This window comes from Pinus tabuliformis, chromosome X (genome assembly GCF_031772625.1).
Source record: "Pinus tabuliformis cultivar Carrire ecotype Pingquan chromosome X, CPIR1, whole genome shotgun sequence".
NCBI lineage: Eukaryota > Viridiplantae > Streptophyta > Pinopsida > Pinales > Pinaceae > Pinus > Pinus tabuliformis.
The window spans coordinates 632,519,555-632,541,422 of record NC_142308.1 but is presented as its reverse complement, the minus strand read 5'-3'; the positions used below and the strand labels follow the sequence as shown (position 1 = coordinate 632,541,422).

The 21,868-nt window shown below is 39.6% G+C and overlaps 1 protein-coding gene across 3 annotated transcripts in view; it reads left to right on the top strand.

The window, feature by feature from the left end:
* The window catches only part of LOC149141582 (uncharacterized), a 498,683-nt gene that overhangs the window by 178,748 nt on the left and 298,067 nt on the right, over positions 1–21,868 (top strand). For all 3 annotated transcript variants that reach the window (XR_016265175.1, XM_089452912.1, XM_089452913.1), the window contains one exon: positions 21,505–21,601. Coding sequence is in view for 2 of the 3 variants with exons in the window: in XM_089452912.1 (XP_089309038.1) it covers positions 21,505–21,601 (97 nt within the window). In the remaining variant the exon portion in view is untranslated. The remainder of the gene's footprint in view (positions 1–21,504; positions 21,602–21,868) is intronic.

The following is a 21,868-nucleotide window of genomic DNA, read 5'->3' as shown; positions in this document are numbered from 1 at the left end:
TTGGCCTGAAACTGATGGAACTGTCGTGGGCATCTACCAACTGTAAACTTGGTCATAGTTCCAGTGTTCCAACAATTATCGACATCTCATCCATGGGTGAAACCTCCTCAACAGACGGCTCTATGTGTGTAGGCTCTATCCTTTCCACCAAGGTGTCAACTGGGGCTATCAAAGAGGTCTCTAATAAAGGTGACTCCTGCGCCAGACTAGGGATATCGATGTGCTCCTCACCATCCTGTGGGCTCTCAACATCATGCTCGACCTCCTCCTCAGGCTCCTGATATCTAAAGCCAGGTCTCTACCAACAAAAGCGCCCCCTCGTCTGACCCTCTAACCGTCTCTGTCTTGCCTGCTCCTTCTTAGGAGATTTGGTGCCCTGATCTGGTCAACTTCGCCCACATGATGTAGATGGTTGCACCCCGACGACCTGCTCACCTCTAACGTCTTTGTTGTGAGGGTGAGGCGCCCTCCTCAACTGGGCCAACCTCTCATCATCCCAACGAATTCTATCCCATAATTTCTGCATACTAGGCTTCCCTTTAGCCATGGGTTTGTCACCAGTTTCCCCTGTCACTGTGCACTCATACCCAAAGCTTCCACGATCCTTTGGCTAGTTTCCTACAACTGGGCCAGGATCATGCTCTGATACCACTATAATGTTCCAAATTAGGAAAAATGGTGCTATGCAAAGCAAATAATTAAAAAAACACCATAAAATTGAAACATTCAATGTACACCCATAAAAAGTCCAGGAATAACCAACAACTGAGCCATTTTATTATAATATGGGAGGAAAGTACAATAATGCGGAAGTGGTTCACCTGGGCTTACCTCAATGGCAACCTACAAGCACCAGGTCATGAATACCATAAAGCCCAACGACTGCCATAACCAGCTTCTCCAGAAAACTGCGCTGCTGCTCTAAGACTGCATTGCTGCTTGACTTCGCCCCCTGATTTGCCCACTCTAGAGTGCTCAGAAAATTCTATAAAATTAGGAGTGTACTCCTTGCCAAAAACCCAGAAAACCTAGAAAGGGTTTCCCTTAGTTCCAACCTTCAAAAATTGACCCTTCACAGCTTGGCCCTCCTCCACATACGAATTCTATTGTTGTGACTGCTCCTTTCAATCTTTGCATTCCCAAATCTAGCAACCCTCCTCAAATGGCCCTCTAAATGATCTCCCAGCTTCCCAGCTCCAAAATTCCCGGGATAATATTGCCCAACAAATTTGACTCCAATGACTGTGCAAATCTTGCACTGTTGTTACTCCCCCTGTTCTGCGCTGCTACTACTCTCCCTGTTGATGGAACTCAACCTCCTTGCTGTTACTTAGTCTCTTGCTGCTGTACTCGACCCTCCTGCTTATACTTTCTTGTTGTTGTAACTTGACCCTTCTGCTGCTCCTTTCCTTGCGGCTGTAACTCAACCTCCTAGCTGTTACTTCCCCTTGCTGCTGTAACTCGACTTGCTACTGTTGCAACTCGACTCACTGTGGCTGGTACGATTTGAAATGAAGTAGAACTCCCTCCTAGCGTTGGCATTCGAAGTTCACCGAAGCAAGGGTTGAGATCTCCGCTCGGAGACACTTGTGTGCTAAATAACACAGCAACCCGACTAAACAGCTCGAGCAACTAAGATTGGGTTCGATATATCAAAAGCTAAGATATCCAAATGAGGATAGCTGCCTTCCTTATATAGATTTCGTGGAGCACTTTTCCCTCCATCGTGGGTCCCTCACCTAACCATCGATTTCCCCTCCATGCAAATCGAACTAAGGAATGGGTATTCCCTTAGTATGGGTGGCCCCCACGTATACTTAACCACATTGAAATAACTTCTACTAAGTCTAGCCTTAGAATAAAAGTGAATGGGCCCCCATCACCTCCAAAATTGGCGCCAAAATATAGAAATTAATATTGCTCCAAAATAATTTGGGAAGGGACATGACACACCATTTAAAAAAATATCATATTTGGCCTCTTTGACTAAGACTTTCACAGACTTTATAAAAACAATGTTCGGCTCATAAATTTTCATCTAATATATGCTACGGCCAAATAAAAATCATATGCCCCTAAATAATAAACTCGGGCCCCACTTGAATAAACCCAAATGATTGCATACTTCTTGGTCCTTCAACTTGATCGACGACCTTTCAGGTTCTCAACAACAACGTTGGGTTTAATTTGTCGAATAATTATTATGAATCAGACTATTTGCTCATGGGACAACAATTTTTCGAGCATTTAGACGAACATTTGACATGCAATCCAACAATGCCTGCAAAAATAATAGATCCTCGATCTTCTGAAATTAATGCTTAGGCTGAGCCAAGACCAAGGCTCTGGTACCACTGTATTGTCCCAAATGAGAAAAATTTGGAACATGCTCTTCAAATAAAATTACTATTCATTTAACAAAAGATTGCCATGTAAAATAAAGACAAACAGAGCACTGCAATCCATAACACACTGAATAAGAAAAATCCTCAGCGTTATTAGATTAGATAAACTGGGGTTTTACATGCAAACACATCCCAAATGAGTAGAGATGAAAATCTGGCCTCAAATAAATCTACAATATTGCCGCAAATTGGCCTCCAAAACAAACTGAAAAATCAATACACTGTAACCTGTGAACTTTGAATGGATTCACCAAGGGAAGATGGGTGTTCACCCAATCTCACTGAATCACCCGAGGGTTTCCGTCTTGGGGATACCAATGGAGTAGAAAACTAGGTTCTCAACCTCTCGTACAAGAAACAATATCAAAACCAAAATGTCCCAAATGATCTTCTCCTCCTCTTTTTATAGATTTGATGGATAGATCTCCAAGCCTCTAAAAGCATCTTATTTTATTATTATTCTAGAACCTCCTCCATTGACTTTATCTTAAGTGACCCCTTTTTATTTTATTTTATTTTACTTAAGTCACTTTTGGCCCATTTCCTTTAATTAATTATTTTTCCTTAATTAAATGACTAATTAAAGTCATTTTTAACTAAGGAAAATGGTAAATCGCCCACCATACTTTCTTTGGCCACTGGAAGTCACTTCTCAGCATCCCATCTTGTAGATCTTCTCGTTCCGGTTCCAACGAGCTATTACACTAAGGTGTTCCATTAATTAATCTCCCTAGAATGCCACCTCGAGCATAATTAATTAAGTTATGCCAATAATAACCCCATTTTACGGGAATTATCAGAAAGTCACGGAACCAAAAACAAGATGTGTGGAACTGCTCTTAATGATGAATATGCCAAGCGAATGTCGTTGAACCCCATGAAAATTCCTCAAAACTCCATCGGAATCCCTCATGACATAAACTTGCTCCACTAACCTGGCCATCCATTGCCCTGGAAATCCACCCTGACTGTACTATGAAGAAGAATAAAAATGGGGACATTACAATGGACTTGATGAGAGGGATGACAAACAAAGGGGCTTCCACCGGAAAGGAACCGATAAATGGAGAATGGTCTAATAGTGCAAAAGGCAGTAATGTGCATGCCACCCCACAAAGCCACTCTTGCTTATATAGCAGAGCACCTAGACCCAACATGACTCAACTCATACAGTGGACAGTGTAGGACCTGACAGAGAAGACGAGTCAGGGGATCCCTTATGTAGACTATTTAGGGGAGTATAGAGAATTGGGATGTGAGTTTCAGGCTGTCATGAGTTTCATTGACTTCTACCACCTTCAGTTGAAAAGCAAGCCTAAAACAACTCAGAAGGCGTAAAGGTAGAATAATGAGCTGCAAAAGGCGTTGGTTGAAATGGCCATCCCCTGCTTTGACGCATCTTCCAAATGCTCAACTCGATCGTGGGTACAAAAATTGGGCACATATTTCTAGTTGTATTAGATGACAGAGGAAGAGGCCATTAAGCTGACCACATTACACTTAGATGGCGAAGCCCATGAGTGGTGGTACCATGGGTTGGTTACTATGGGTCACAACAGCATCACCTCATATACGTAGTTCACTCAGATACTTTTTGAGCGGTTTGAAAGGAAGGACCTCGAACTTCATTTTAGAGAGCTGGCCCAGCGCAGGCAAACAAGCAGTCCAGAGGCTTACATTTCAGAGTTTCAGAGACTAGCTGTGATATTCCCACTTAGCAATTATTGCTAAGTGAGAATATAATTTTTGTACAATTTTGACAATTTTGGGTTCTAACTTTGGAGAAGTGGTTTGGAGGACCCCACTTCCAATTTTTAATTGATGGATCCACCCACATTATGGAAAAAGGCAAAATCGAAGTCTTAGTGGAATGTAGGGGCCACCAAGAAGGATATACGCTCCACTTGGGCAATTAGAACTAACTTGGGGAGGAAGGGAGTTCGATGAAGGGACCCACATGAGGAGGAGGCAACCAAGGTTAAATAGGAGGGGCTCAATTTAGTTTGGGGCTTTTGACAATTTGACATTCACTCGTACCTAGCACGCTTGAGCTGTATAACAGAGTCTACACCGAGATTCTCAAGCGAGTTTCTCAACCCTTACTTTGGTGGACCTCAAGTGCTAGCCCAAGGAGGAAGTCGATTTCCATGTGAGCATCTTTAGCCACAGTCTTCAGGCAATTCATGGGGGTTTCATGGCAGTTTCCAGGGCGTAGTGGAGGAGCTCGATTTGCTTGGAGGGGCCAGCAAAGAGAAAAGGTATTACTGAGATTTCCGGGGGAGTTTTGCATCATCAATTGTTGGAGTTTTTGAGTTAGAAGTTAGCCAAATCTGGGAGGAATTCTGCTGTAGCAAAACAACCATCTGAGTGACAACTTGGGCTTGCGTAGGAGGCTTTTTTGGGCACACGTGGGAGCTAGGGAGGTGATCATTGTGAGAAGATCAGAGATGAGGATTTGGGGAAATTTTTGGAGGGGCAAATCCTTGGCATTTTGCAGCATTTTGGAGGGCTGAAACAGTCATTCATCAAGTGGGCCGAAATTTCCAGCCAGTTGAGGAGCACACTGAAATAGGGGTCAATTTCGAAGGTCAGAACTTGACCATTCCCTCTGGGTTTTGGTGGGTTTGTTGAGAGGGGCCCGATGCTAATTTTGCAGAATTTTCTGAGCACCGGAGGAATTTCTTTCTAGTAGACAAAGCAGTTCTCCAGGGCAGTGTAGGTAATATTTGGGGCAGCTCATTCCCACATCTAGGAATTGTATTCTTTAACTTGGGGCTTGTTAGGTGTACTCTTTCGATACCCATTGTACCATTGCTCCATATATTACATCTTAGAATTAAATTCTAAATCGTTGTTTAACTGATAATAAAACACTAGATAAATTCTGAATGTAATATATATATATATATATATATGATAAAAGTTGAATGATGTTTACAAGGCTGAGGTGGTGCTCCTTAAATAGGAGTTGATTGGCCATGCCTAATCAGAGAGACATGTCCTTTGGGGACTAATGTCTCTTCATTTAGCTAATTATCTGTTAATTAATTGATTACAACTAATAATGTATTTATTTAAATAATATTTTAATATTTTGACATTTTAATTAGTTTTTATGAATTTTAAGTTCATAACATTGCCTTCCCCTTAAAATGCTTTGTCCTCAAAGCATAGGTAGACCTGGATGTTGATGCAAGAAACGCTCTGATTCCCAAGATGAATCTTCCTTGGGTAACGTCTTCCATTTGATGAGGTATTCCTTTATTGTCTTGGATCGTAAAACCTTTTCTCGGGTAGCGAGTATACCTTTAGGTTCAAGGATCATTCTTCCTTCTTCATCGGTCTTTGGTATTTCTGTTTGTGCTATTTGGTTTTTCCCTAATACTCTTTTGAGACTTGACACATGAAAGGTATTATGGATTCGACAGTTGTTTGGTAACTTTAACCCATAAGCTACACTACTTATCTTTTTGATTATATGATACGGTCCATAGCATTTAGGTGACAATTTATTCTTCCCTTGTTGTTTTAGTGATAGTTTCTTATAAGGTTGGAGTCTAACAAAGACCCAATCTCCCTCCTTGAACTCTCTTTCAGAACAGTGTTGGTTGGCTTGTTGTTTCATTCTATTACGAGCCATGGTTAGATTTTCTTTTAGTAAGTTGATGATCCTTTGACTTTCTCCTAGGTGGTCTTTCGCTGCTAGTACCCTAGAGTCAAGGAGTGCAAAGTCCTTCCACCTGGGTGGCTTGTAACCATATAAGGCTTGGAAGGGTGTCATCTTAGCTGATGTGTGGTATGTGGTATTATATCACCATTCTGCCAGGTGTAGCCACTGTGTCCATCTGTTTTGTTTGTCTGTAACAAAACAACGAAGATATGTTTCCAAGCATTTATTAACAATTTTGGTTTGCCCATCTGTTTGGGGGTGATAGGCCGAACTCATGTTAAGGGATATTCTTGCTTGATGGAAAAATTCCTTCCAAAATTTTCCCTTAAACCTTACATCTCTATCGCTGACGATGACCTTAGGAAACCCGCGTAGTTTGTAAATATGTTTACAAAACACATCAGCGATTTGTTTAGTTGTGCCAGTCTTTTTAATAGCCATAAAGTGGGCATATTTAGTGAGCCTGTTGATTACTACAAATATTTTATCCTTTCCGCCAGATCCAAGTAGTCCTTCAATAAAATCCATCGAAATCTCCTCCCACTTCTGATTTGGAATGTGTAGTGGATGTAGCAATCCTGGAGTTGGAACATTTTTGCTCTTGTTTCTTTGAAAAATGTCACATTTTGCAACATATCTATGAATTTCCTTACTCATATGCTTCCAATAGAATGACTATCGGATGTTGTAGTAAGTCTTGTAGAATCCGACATGTCCTACTGTTGGCGAATTGTGAGACTCCTTTAGTATTTTTACCTTAAATTTGGATGCGGGTGTTAGGTAAATTCTACCCTTGTACCATAAGATGCCACTTTTCCACTTGAAGTTGGTATATTGACTGATATTGTTAATCATGGAGTCACAATCCTTATCCTTGGCATATTTGGCTCGTATTTCATCCAACCATTCCGGAACAACTATCATGGCGGCACATGTTGTGTGATTGCCATCTTTACGTGAGATTGCATCAGCTACGACATTCTCCTTCCCCTTCTTGTGTAATATTTCTAAATCAAAAGCTGACAACTTCTCCATCCACTTCTATTGTTCTGTTGATAATATCTTTTGTTGAAGTAAGAACTGAACACTGTTGTGGTCGGTTCAGATTGAAAATTTACTTCCAAGCAAATATTGGCTCCACTTCGTCAAAGCGTGTATGATGGAGAGCATCTCCTTTTGGTATGTTGATTTTAAGCCTTCTCGTTTATTAAGCTTCTTGCTGTCAAATGCTATAGGGTGGTTGTCCTGCATTAATACAAGTCCAATTTGTTATGTAAAAATTAGTTAATATTAGTAAAAATTAGTTAGTTGTAGTTTATTAGGCAAAAGGGCATGATCAAAGATCATGCCCATTCACCAAGAGGCACCTAAGGCGGTATATAGCCAGGGCCTCTCACAAAAATGTAATCATCATTCAATTATTAATAAAATGTTTACTTAACTCTGTTCATTACGGAAGTTTTTACTTCATCTGGTATCGGAGCGGTTAATTCTCTCGACCTGTGCTGTGCCCATTCCACTGTGTTTCAGTCCGTTGTCCCCATCGTTGTTGTAACCATTTGTCCATCTGTTCTAGATTCCGTTGTCTGTCCGTGTTTTGTTGTTTTCCCTCACTCGAACCTCTATCCTGTGCTTCCGATGCTTCCTTTTCCACTGCCGGCTGTCCAAGCATGAATCGATCCCCCGTCTGCACCCATGCTACTTCATTTTGTTGCAGCGTCCACATTTCTTCGTCCCATCTGCTCGGTCCTCCCACAATAATTCTCTCTGTTCTGCGTTGTCCAAAGCCGCTGCCACCTCTCACCCTAACGGTTGCCTACGGCTACATACTCTGTTGACTGTTGTTCCATCCGTTGACCACTCGCCCGCAACACTGTGTTAATACGATTGTTGTTCCAACGCGACTTTCGGGAGGTGGGACGTCACTGTCCATACACATATATACGCAATTTTCATTACGTATATATATATATATATATATATATATATATTATATATATATTTAATTAAATTATATATATTTAAAACTATATATAATTATAATTACATATATACCTTTAAATTAATTAATTAAATTTTTTTAATTAATTAATTTAAAAATTAATAATAATAATAATAATTTAAGCTGGCAGACAAATTTACACCCCCGCAAACTCGCCCCATGTCAATGTCAATGGCCAATTTCAATAAAAGATTGATTGAATTGGAGAATAGGATTACTAGCCACTTCGATGATGTCAATAAAAAATTAGCCGATTTCGAGAATAAGTTTAATGGGCATTCTGACAATATCAAGAGGCTTCAGGATACGACAAATCGAATATAACTACAGATGGGGAAAAACCATATCCAATTCGAAATGAATCAAAATCAGACCTTGGCATCGCTGAACTACTTGTGTAGCAAGAATGATATTACACCCGAACAACTACTCCAAGAAGATGGACGAAATCAAGAGCACAATTCATCAGACTCAACAAAATCAACAGATTCTCAAGAAAAAGCTGAATCTCCAAAAAAATCAGTGATGCCCCACCAAGGAAATAGTAACGCAACTTTTTCAAATAAGCAACTTTGGGATACATTTACCAATCAACATCTTTTTTTCGCTCAACCATTAGCGACATATCAGCGAAGGGCAAAAGTCGAGATGCCTAAATTCGATGGAAACGAAAAATACAGTGTTGCATGGATAAATAAAGCAGAAGAATACTTAGAGATTTATGACATCAACAATGATGACGAAAGGCTTCGGCACATATCCATGAAAATGGAAGGAGAAGCATATAATTGGTGTATGTGGTGGAAGAAGACGACAATCGCCATCAGTTGGAGGAAATTTAAAGATGCATTCTTTAAAAGATTCCAAGGTGTAAGGGAAGAAGAGTTTTTTCAGCACTCATCAAATTACGACAAAAAGGAAGTGTGGATGAGTACACTCAAGAATGGGAGACCTTAGTGACACGAGTACCTGGGTTATCAGAGTCTCGTCTAGTTCAATCATACATCTCCGGACTTAAAACTCATTTACAAGTAGAACTTGACCTTCATGACATTAAGTCAATAGAAGTAGCAAGACGAAAAGCAAAAACTGTTGAAAAGAAATTTGAACAAATACTGTGGTCAAAACCGGAAAAAGTATATTCAAGACGAAAAGTGCCCCAGTCTGTGGATTCAAATAATACAAGATATGTTCCACCACATCATCGTGAAGGTGAAAAATCTAATGTGGAAATACAAAGGATAAAAGAAGGTAAATGTAGACGCTGTGGTGAGAAGTGGGACCCCAAACACAGGTGTGCTAAAGGAAAAGAATCAAAGAACCTATATAATTGTGAAGCAACTAATGATTCAAACAGTGAGGATTCTGACATAGAAGAAACAGAAGATGCCCCAGAATTCTCACCAGAATTAGATGACGGAAGTATTCTGCAAGTATCACTATCAACTATGACAGGTATATCACAACCTCAGACTTTAAAGTTGAAAGGACATATAAAGAAGAACAACGTAGTGGTTCTCATCGACTCTGGTAGCACACACAATTTTTTAGATGCAACCTTGGCAAAGAGACTCAATATTTTTTCATTTCCCTTACCAAACATGAAGGTGATGGTAGCTGACGGTAAGAAGATTGAAAAAGTAGGGAAATGCCATGCCATAAGGTCAAACTGCAGATTCAAGACTTTAATTTAGAATCTCTGTTCTTCACTGTACCATTAGGTGGAGTAGATGTAGTCTTAGGTATCCAATGGCTACGAACTCTAGGCACTTATGCTGCCAACCATCAAGTACAATTCATAAGATTTAAATGGGGAGGTCAGAGGTACAAATTACACGGATTCCAAGCACCAGAGAATCAAATTGTATCATCATCTCAGATGATGAAGATGATTAAAAAAGGAGCACCCGCTTCTGTAGTACAATGTCACCAATTAGAAATGTTATCTGCAAATATGATTAGTGAAGAGTCACCAGAGATACAAGATCTAATTCAGAAGCATGAAAAAGTATTTCAAGACCTGCCTATGAAAATGCCTCCTAACAGGGAAATTGAGCATACAATAGAAGTCAAAGCAGGGTCTGTCAACATCAAGCCGTACTGATATCCACATCACCAAAAAATGGAAATTGAGAGATTAATCCAAGACCTTTTAAAGTGTGGGATCATCTCGAAAAGTAAAAGTCCGTATGCTGCTCCAGTGGTATTGGTAAGGAAGAAGGATGGTTCATTCAGGCTATGCATTGATTATAGAGGATTAAACAAAATAACAATTAAAAACAAGTTCCCAATTCCCTTTATTGACGAAATGTTGGATGAGCTACATGGCGCAAAATACTTCTCAAAATTGGACTTAAGGTCAGGCTATTATCAAATCAGAATCAGGTTGGAAGACATACCAAAAACGGCATTCCGAACACACAAAGGTCACTATGAATTTAAAGTAATGCCATTTGGGTTAACCAATGCACCAGCAACGTTTCAAGCAAATTATTTCGTCCACATTTTAGGAAGTTTGTATTAGTATTCTTTGATGATATTTTAATTTACAGTAAAACTTGGAAGGAGCACTTACAACATCTGGATAAAGTTCTTACACTACTAAAAGAGCATCAGTTTTACGCAAAAGAATCCAAATGCACCTTCAGGAAGGAAGAAGTACAATACCTTGGACACATTATATCCCATGAAAGCATAAAAGTGGACCCTAATAAAATCAAAGCTATAAAAGAATGGACCAAACCAGTTAATGTATCCAAGCTAATAGGGTTCTTAGGTTTGACTGGGTATTACCAAAGGTTTATTAAAAACTATGCACATATAACTGCGCCTCTGACAAACCTTTTAAAGAAGAATTCATTTCTATGGGATGAGGAAGCAGGAAGGTGTTTTGAAAAATTAAAGGAAGTTATGTCTAATGCCCCAGTATTGGCAACACCAGATTTTTCTAAACCATTTATCATCGAGTGTGATGCTTCCGGATTCAGTATAGGTGGAGTGTTAATGCAAGAAGGGCATCCAATAGTTTTTGAAAGTAGGAAGCTCAATAAAAGAGAACACCTCAAGTCCACATACAACAAAGAAATGCTCGCTATTATGCACGCACTAGCTAAGTGGAGGCAATATCTTTTGGGAAGTAAGTTCTCCATTCGAACAGACCATAACAGTCTCCAACACCTCCTTCAACAAAAAACACTTTCCGAAGAACAACAAAAATGGATTGAAAAAATTGCCACCTTTGACATGGAAATACTACATAAAAGGGGAAAAGACAATGTAGTAGCAGATGCCCTATCCAGGAAAGACGAAGAACCAACACTACTTGCAATCTCGGTTGTTGTTCCTGAATGGCTTAACGAGATTCGAAGTGAGTATGCCAAGGATCCAGAAATAACGGCAATAATCAATAACCTTCCCAACAACTCAAAATTTGAATGGAAGAATGATATTCTATGGTACAAGGGAAGAATCTATCTAAATGCAAATTCCAAGTTTAAATTTAAGATACTCAAGGAGTCACATGATTCACCGTCAGCCGGACATGTAGGATTCTTTAAGACTTACTACAATGCACGTCAATCCTTCTTTTGGAAAGGAATGAGTCGCGATATTCAGAAGTATGTAGCAGAGTGTGACACATGTCAAAGGAATAAAAGTGAAAATATTATGACACCTGGATTACTTCACCCTTTAAACATTCCGAATCAGAAATGGGAAGAAATTTCGATGGACTTTATTGAGGGATTACCCGTATTTGAAGGCAAGGACAAGATTTTCGTAGTGGTCGACAGACTCACCAAATATGCTCACTTTATGGCAATAAAGAAATCATACTCAACTAAACAAATCGCTGAAATATTTTGCAAAAATATATATAAATTACACGGTTTTCCGAAAGTCATTATGAGTGATAGAGATGCCAAATTCAAGGGTAATTTCTAGAAGGAGTTGTTCAACCACATAGGAACCTACCTAAATATGAATTCCGCTTATCAACCTCAGATAGATGGACAAACAGAGGTTGTCAAAAAATGTTTGGAGGCCTACCTACGTTGCTACGCTACAGAAAAACAAAATAAGTGGGCTCAATGGTTGCATTTTGTTGAGTGGTGGTATAATTCTACTTATCATATGTTGACAAAAATGACGCCATTTCAAGCTTCGTATGGATATGAGCCCCCAAAATGGAAGGATCTAGCTGTTGTCCAGACAAATCTACCTGCTGTTAAAAATCAATTAGAACAAACCCAAAAAATCGTCCCAATACTGAAAGAAAACTTGAATAATGCAAGGAATCGTATGAAGCAACAAGCGGACCGAAACAGAACCGAAAGAGAGTTTGAAGTCGGAGAATGGGTGTTTATCAAGCTCCAACCATAGAAACAATTGTCCTTAAAACAGAAAGGAAAAAACAAATTGGCACCAAAGTTCTATGGACCTTATCAGATCAACAAAAAGATCAACCAAGTTGCGTATGGTTTAAGCCTTCCAGAGAAAATTTGTGTTCACAACGTCTTCCATGTCTCCTGCCTTAAAAGGGCACTAGGCGACCATCAATCAGCGCAAACAATGCTTCCATCCCTGGATGATGAGGGAAGGGTCATTCTAGAACCAGAAGGTATTTTATCTACTAGAGAAAGAAAGCTTCGACGTCGTACAATCAAGGAATACTTGATCAAGTGGAAGGAATTACCCGAAGAAGAAGCTTCTTGGGAGACCGAAGCATTTTGTCAACAACATCCGTTGTTATGTATGCTTTGAGGACAAAGCAGTCTTTCGAGAGGAAGGCAATATTATGTAAAAATTAGTTAATATTATGTAAAAATTAGTTAGTTGTAGTTTATTAGGCAAAAGGGCATGATCAAAGATCATGCCCGTTCACCAAGAGGCACCTAAGGCAGTATATAGCCAGGGCCTCTCACAAAAATGTAATCATCATTCAATTATTAATAAAATATTTACTTAATTCTTTTTATTACAAAAGTTTTTACTTCACAATTCCGAAACCAGAAGCATCACATTCTACTACAAATGGTTTTGAAAAGTCAGGACTTGTTAGTACTGGTGTGGTTGACATTACTTCCTTAAATTTCTCAAAACACCTGTCTGCTTGGTCATTCCACTGAAAAGCATTTTTCTTTAACAAATTGGTTAGGGGTGCTGTCAGATGGGCATAGTTTTTTATAAATCTTCTGTAATACCTTGTTAAACCTAAAAATCCCCTCAGCTTAGATATGTTCTTGGGTTTGGGCCATTCTTTGATTGCCTTGATTTTGGTGGGATCCACTTCGACTCCTTCCCTTGATATAATATAGCCTAGGTATTCAACTTCCTTCTGCCCAAACATACATTTTGAGTGCAAGGCAGCAAGACGTAGAGCAGGAACAAGGTGACGCAGAAAGAGGCAACGCAGAGACAGTTTGACGCAGAGCCTACGTGGGTAGCTTGACGTTGAGCCTGGGAGAGCAGTTCGATGCAGAGAGGATCATAAGGATTCAGGGGAAGAAGTGCTTCATCTGGGGTAGAACTTGGTCAAGAAGTGTGTAAAATTTCTCATTCCTAGTTTGCTAGCTGTAATTTTGTACAAGAGAATTTGCTGAAGAATAATAAAAACCCTCATCTGCTGCATCGGTTTTCCCACATTGGATTTTTCCGGGGACGATTGTCCAAAAATAACTGTGTCATTGTGATTGTATTTGTGCCAGTGTATTTCCTTATATTTACTTTTTGCAATGTTTTAATTGTGAAGGTTGCAGTGGAATATATTTCGATATTTGCCGTAAGAATACTGTAGATAACTTATTTTTGAGGTAATAAGTAGAAGAAATAATATTAATCACTGCAGTAGGATTTCTATTTAGAAATTTTCACATGGTATCAAAGCTACAGGGAAGCAGAAGAGAGAAGCCGGAGGACCCAACGTTGAAAGGAGAAGGGAATTCGAAATTCCTGCAGGGGCAAAAATTCTAATCTCCCAGAGGATTGCGTAGTTCAAGCCAAGGAGATTGGATTTCGTGGGAAAGCTGTCTCTGAGTGAGTTGACAAAGAGGTAAGTCTTTCCAATCGAAAGTTATCAGTGGTAGAAGGTACAACATAGCAAAAGATTCAATAAGGAGGGCTAAGTTGCACTGAAACAGATACGGGAACGGATACGGATACGGGGTTTGAAACAGATACGACAAATTTTCAAAATATGAGGATACGATACGGCAAGGAAACGGCATGCATATATATATATATATATATATATTTCATATTACCATTCATCTTTTAGAATCTAGAATCTATATCTAAAAATGCATAGTCATCGTCATGAATTCAACATAAACAAATCATCATCATCAATTCAGCATAAACATTGTCATCATCATTAGTGATTATTATAACATTCAACATATTATCATCATCATTAATAATGTAATCAGAAATGCAACAACCTTTGTGCTTTCGGGTCCAACTCCTTCAAAGAACGTGTCATGCATGGCAGATGATATCTATCTTCCTTGCATGACAATTAAAAGGCCCATGGGATCATTGGGATATTCCATCAAGACCTATTTGAACATTTCAATCTTCTCAATGTCAGCTTGGTCTCGTGACTATATGCAGGCACAAGATTGGCTAGAGAAGATTTGTTATATTGGAGGGATTTATGAAATCAAAAGCAAAATCAATGACAATTAACAAAACCTTAACCAAAATGAAAATTAATCACTCAAATAAATCTCTTTACGAAGACATTCATCAAACCCCTTTATTTGCATTTTTGAACATCTATCTTTTTCTTAGTAAGAATTTTTGATAAATATATGGAGTGTCGTTGTTTCTAAATATTTAGAAAAGATTTTATGAGACTCTGTTTATAGTGAGTTTATTTGCAAATGTGATTTCTTCATTTTTATTATTTATTTATGGCTATGCAAATTTTCAAGCTTTTTAACATTTTAAGGGTGGATTCTGATCACAATTTTCGTGGATCCGTTTTACCGGAAACGGATCCAAAAAAAATTAAATCCCTTGGAAACGTATCCAATTCCAAATCTAAAGTTTCCGATTTTTTGAAACGGCACAAAAACGTTTTTACAACGTTTCGGACAAGAATCGTATCCGTTTATGTATCGGAAACGGGGATCCGCGTTTCCGGAAAAGTCTTCAGGAGTTTCCGGTAACTTAGAAGGAGGGTTGTCTCAGGTGGGCCGCAGTTTTTCCTACAACAGTTGCTGGGATAGGTTAGCGTCAAAAATTGGCACAATATGGATACTCAAAGTGTCTCAGATTTATCTACAAATTTAGATGAAGAATTCGCATGCCTAGCAAATTCAGCATCAACGAATGTTTGGTACATTGATAGCAGGGCTTCAACTCATATGACTGGAGTACGAGAACATTTCTCGAGCTATCAAGAAGAACAAATGGACTTCCAAATAACTATGGGAAACAAAACGAAATGTACTCCAGTAGGGAGAGGCACCATAGCTTTTCAGATGGAAGCAGGGACCAACATCCGAGCCACCAATGTTTTGCATGTGCCAGGATTAGGAATGAACTTAATTTCAGTGTCCCAGTTACAGGACAAGGGATATGATGTATACTTCATAGGAAAGAAGGTATACGTCAAGCATCCAAGCTGGAAGAAGAAAAAACAAATTGGGGTTCGAAGCAACAAGTTGTATAGGTTGCAGCTCGAATCGCCAATGGCACTGATAGGTAGCAACTGTAATGGTGATAAGGAGCGAAATGAATTATGGCATAGGCGAATGGGGCACTTACACCATGGTGCACTGAGGATGCTCAAAGAGACTGTTACACGGGTACCAGTTCCTAGTAGTGAACATGATGGCTTGTGCAGAGGATGTGTGCTAGGAAAGTACACTAAAGCAACTTTTTCCAGAAGTAACAATAGAATAGAGTGTGTATTAGGATTAATACACTCAGATATTTGCGGTCCTATGTCCACATGGGCTCTTAGTGGTGGCGAATACTTCGTCACCTTTATCGATGATCACTCCAGAAAAACCTGGATCTATCTCATAAAGACCAAGGATGAGGTCTTTGATCCTTTTTGAGAGTTTAAGGTTCTTGTTGAAAATATGACAGTGAAAAAGATAAAGGTATTGCGTTCAGATAATGGTGGAGAATATACAGACAAAGACTTCACAGGTTTCTGCGCAAAGGAGGGCATCAAAAGAGAGTGGACAACTCCATATAATCTGGAGTAAAATGGAGTAGTAGAACGGAAGAACAAAACTATTGTTGGGGCAGCCAAAGCTATGTTGTATGATCAGGATCTACCTAGGTATCTATGCGCAGAAGCTTGCAACACAACAGTATATATCCAAAATAGAACTCCTCTTAGAGCATTGGGGAAGTGAACGCTCGAAGGAGTTTTCACAGGGAAGAAGTTGGAAGTCAGTCATCTCAGGATATTCAGAAGCGTGGCTTATTGTCACATTCCAGATGAGAAGTGCAGTAAACTAGATCAGATTGCAGAAAAAGGGTATCTCGTAGGATACAGCGAGACCTCAGAGGCATATAGAATCTACATTCTTGGCAGTAGGAAGATTGTAGTAAGACAGGATGCAAAGTTCATGGAAGATAGAGCTTTTAGGAAATCGCGTGAGATCCTTGCAAAAGATTAGTCAAAAGATGTTCCGTTAGTCCAAGAGTAGCAGGGGCAGCAAGAAGGACAGGAACGAGGGCATACACCTGGATCGAGTATAGTGACCAACACCAGTATCTCAGAAGAAGGAGGAAATGCAGATGATTCTTAACAGACGGAACGATAGGATTAGGAGGAGGAGTTGGTTGAGCTTCCCTCCACCAGTGACAGAACTAACAGAGAAGTATGACAGACACTGAGCGACGCAGAGGAGTTTGTTGGAGCTCTTAGAGCTGAGAAGAGGCAGCATAGACAACTATACCAAGCATTGGTAGCTCAGGTTAAGAACCCTCTAGCTTTTAGGAAGCTATTCAACACTAAGTATGGGTGGATGCCATGGTAGAAGAATACAACTCCATCATGACGAATGATGTCTGGGAAGTAGTACCTAGACCAGAAGATAGATCAGTTGTAGGATCACGATGGATCTACAAGATCAAGTATGTTGTAGATGACAACATAGAGAAGTACAAGGCAAGGTTCGTGGCAAAGGGGTATTCTCAGAAAGAAGGAATAGACTATGAAGAGACCTTTGCCCCAGTTGTTCGATACACCTCTATTAGATCTGTTATATCCCTAGCAGCTCAAATGGGATGGGAGATTCACCAGATGAATTGCAAGACATCATTCTTGAACAGAGTGATAGAAGAGGAGGTGTATACAGAACAACTCGAAGGCTTCGAAACTCATGAGAAGAAAACTCATGGTTGCCAGTTAACAAAAGCCCTATACGGGCTCAAGTAGGTACCCAGAGCATGGTATGGTTGGATTGATAGTTACTTGCAGTAGTTGGGATTTGTCAAGAGTGATGCTGATCCCAATCTCTACTATTTGTTGGTAGAGAACAAGCCACTTATTCTGGTACGATATGTAGATGACCTGTTCCTAACTGGGTCATTCAGGCTCATCCAGGATTGCAAAAAGAATCTTGAAGCCGAATTCGATGTGAAGTACTTGGGATCGATGCATTATTTTTTGCGGTTGGAAGTTTGGCAAAAGAATGGGGAGATCTTCCTTGGACAAGGAAGGTATGCTGCAGAAATTATGAAGAGATTCAGAATGCAGGATTGCCGACCCATGGCTACTCCCATGATGACCAACTGGAAGAAAATAGATGCATTAGAAGACAAAGAAGTAGATCCCACCTTGTACAGGCAGCTTATTAGGTCGCTTATGTATTTGGTCAACACTAGGCCAGACATTTGTTTTGCTGTCAACACTCTTAGTCAGTTCATGGTGGAACCAAAAAGGGTGCATTGGGCAGCAGCAAGACACATTCTTAGGTATGTACGTGGAACAATCGAATATGGGTTGAAGTACTCTAGAGGGGAGGATGTCAGTTTGAATGGGTTCACTGATGCAGATTGGGTAGGTAATTTAGTAGACCGAAAAAGTACCTCAGGATACTACTTCAGTGTTGGATCAGGGATGATATCTTGGTGCAACAGGAAGCAGAAATCAGGAGCACTGATTTCAGCTGAAGCAGAATATATGGTAGCCAACACAGCTACGTGCGAAGCCATATGGCTAAGAAAATTGCTTGTGAGCTTATTCAGAAAAACGATGGAAGCGACCAAGGTTTACTGCGATAATCAAAGTTGTATCAAATTCTCCGAGAATCCAGTATTTCATGATCAGTCGAAACATATAGATATCCATTCTCACTTTATCAGAGACTGTGTTCAGCGTGGGGAAGTACAACTACAGTATGCCCCCACAGGAGAGCAGGTGGCCGATATACTCACAAAGGCTGTCAGAAGAGTTAAGTTCACTCAGTTCAGAGAGCAGATGGGTATGGTCGAAAATCCGTTTCAGTAGCAGTAGCAGTTTGCAGTGCAGGAACAGTTGGCAGTGGCAGTGCTAGCAACAACACAAGATGTAGACATTCAGAGGGAGCTATAGTACAGATATAACATTGGCAGTGGCAGTGCCAAAGGAAACAATACAGTTACAGCAGCTGCGCAGTAGTTGGTGGACAACATGTCAGACATCATCAACGCAGAGGACGATGCTTCAGAGTCAGAGTAGTATGCAACAACAGTATATTGCTAGAGCACATTCCTCGCTTAGAGGGAGTGTTGATTTGGGGTAGCATCGGATGTGCTCTAGGCCTCAAATTTTGCAGGGAGGATTGGGCACATGCATTCCAAAGAACCTAGAAACCGTTTTGGAAAATTCCACCCAGAGACTATTTTATTAAAATAATTAATATTTTTAATTGGGTTCTTAAGTCTAAACTTAGGAAAATTAAAATATTAATGGGTATTAATCTAATTGTGGTTGAAACTTCTAGAAAAAGATGGAGATCAAGTCAAAATGATTTGAGCCTTTGATTAAGAGTTAATCTAGGCCGTTGGTTGTCCAACATGAAGATATAAGAAGAGGCTTGAGGGTCATTTGGAAAACACACCAGAGGCAGATACTCAGTAACCCGAGTAAGATTGATTTTCTCACTGGTTGAAGTTCGGCAAAGAGAAGATCGATTCATAGGGAGAGTTGCAGGTGAGACACAGAGAGAGGGAATCATCACATTCAGAGAGTGCAAGGCAGTGAAACGTAGAGTTGGAATAGCATGACGCAGAAAGAGGCAGTGCAAAGGCAGTTTGACGCAGAGCCTGCGTGGGCAGCTTGACACTGAGCTTGGGAGAGCAGTTTGACGCAGAGAGGATCAGAAGAATTCTGGGGAAGAAGAAGTGCTTCATCTGGGGTAGAACTTGGTCAAGAAGTGTCTGTAAAATTACTCATTCCTAGTTTGCTGGCTGTAATTTTGTATAAGAGAATTTGCTGAAGAATAATAAAAACCCTCATCTGTTGCACCGGTTTTCCCACATTGGGTTTTTCCGGGGACGATTGTCCAAAAATAACTGTCATTGTGATTGTATTTGTGTTAATGTATTTCGTTACATTTACTTGCAATGTTTTAATTGTGAAGGCTGCAGTAGAATATATTTCGATATTTGCTGTAAGAAAACTGTAGATAACTTATTTCTGAGGTAATAAGTAGAAGAAATAATATTAATCACTGCAGTAGGATTTCTATTTAGAAATTTTCACATTTCAGTGGGTCGAATCTTGAAGAAACAGTTGAGTCTAGCGCAGGAAAGGAGGCCGTACCAGCCTTTTTGCTGGTCGAGTTTATTAATGCTAGAGGGTGCATTCCATTGTAAAGAAAGGGATGCTTTTTCCAGGTTGAAAGGAGCTGAGTTCGTGGCTCTTAGTGGGCACAAATTCTTGGCCTAAGAACGAGTTTCCTACTGCTGATATAAAGGGCTGAGTTTCCTGTTCAAGGGAGGTCGAATCCCTCTTTTGGTGACAGAGTTGCCACATATTTATTGTTGAATGAGTCTGGGCTGAAAGGTTGGATGCACAGGTTGATAGGGGTCAAGTTTGAAGCTGATACAAGCTGAGTATTTGTCCTTTAGACCAACTGAGCACAAGCTGGAGTTGATGCATTTCCTATCATAACTGGGTTGTATCATCGAAGTAGGCATAGCTGGAATTGACTTAAAGGAAGACTGATATTTATGGTAGTGTTCAATTGAAGAGGACTGATATATGAAGCCTCCTTGCTAGAATTAATGCACCATGTCTTTCTATTCCTATCATTTTCTGTATAAGTCTGTGCCTTGTGTTGGACATTGGATAAACCAGCACTCCTTGTGTGTTTCGCGACATGTTCTTAACCGCCTTTCATGGATCCGTTAACTCTAGCGATACGTCCGTTTACCAACACCTGTGGGTTTTGGTGTAACGACAATTGTGATTCCAACAAGTGGTATCAAAGCCAAAGGTCTCGAGTTCGAATCACACCCGGCTCGCTCTGGGGGGCAGATTATTGGACATTGGATAAACCAGCGCTTCCTGTGTGTTTTGTGACATGTGCTTAACCGCCTCTCATGGATACGCTAACTCTGGCGATGCATCCATTTACTAACGCCTGCAGGTTTTGGTGTAACGGAAATCGTGATTCCAACACCTAGTTAATTTTATGACTGTCCTTACTCACAGTTATTATCATTTGATGTTGTATCAGTAGTGAAAAGTATGTTTCTGAGTTTATTAATAAAGTCTGTTCAGCTATTTGAAATACTTTCCATGATTTCAATGATCACTGTACATTTCATTTGAGATAAAATACAAAATCTACACTTACAGCAGTTGTCATCTAAACTGTTTGACAAAACTATTCACAGAAGATAACCACTGAAACTCAGAAATTCATAGTGTGCATTAGGAATAATTTCAAATGGGGATTTTACATGTGCATTATATATTCCTCTTTGTAACTTGAAAATGATTATTTTTATATATTTCAGGGTTTGCAATAAAGTCTTTTCTTGTAGCTTCACGATCTGTTAAAGATCAAGGAGAAAATGAGGTGTTAATGTCATCGTATCAAATCAGTCCTGTTACCACTTAAAATAAAACCAGTTGTACTCAACAGATCGGAATCAATCTAAGCTCAAGTTCTCTGATCAATTAGTGAATATTTATCCCAAGTGGTTTGTTGAGTTATAGATGTAAATTATTTTACATTAGCCCAGATGTATCCATTGTAGTTGTAATCCCTATAGTAGGTTAAATGATCGTTATGATGGATGTGCTACTACCAAAGAAATCACATACGAGGAATTCCCTGGAATAACCTTTTGTTCTTTGAAGATTTTCATTCATAACTTATGGATTAATTTGCAGTATGAACTTGGACATCTTTTGCAATGTGGTTGTTCCTTTTCTACGAATCAGTTTCTAACTTACTGGGTTGCAGGTATGGTGTTGCATGCAACAGGCCTAATTTTAGCAGTAATTGTACCTGCAGTGTTTGCCTTCCTGAGATTGCTGGTGTCAAATTCAGCTATGAACTGGTATTAGTCCACTTGTTTCTGTCTCTGTAGTTCTCTTCCGAATATTTGGAAGTGAGGTTTTGATTAGAAGCACATGTATATGTTTTCTCTGCTCTAAAATGTAGGAGTTATATGTAAAAGTTTAATTCCATCTTCAAGAGTTTATTTCAATGAGGATGAGTTCTTGTTAATTACACTATTAAATTAAAGCATTTTCAAACATTTAGAATATTCCTGCATATGAACTGATAAAAAGTATATATAGTTTGCTTGCCCCAGGTAATGATC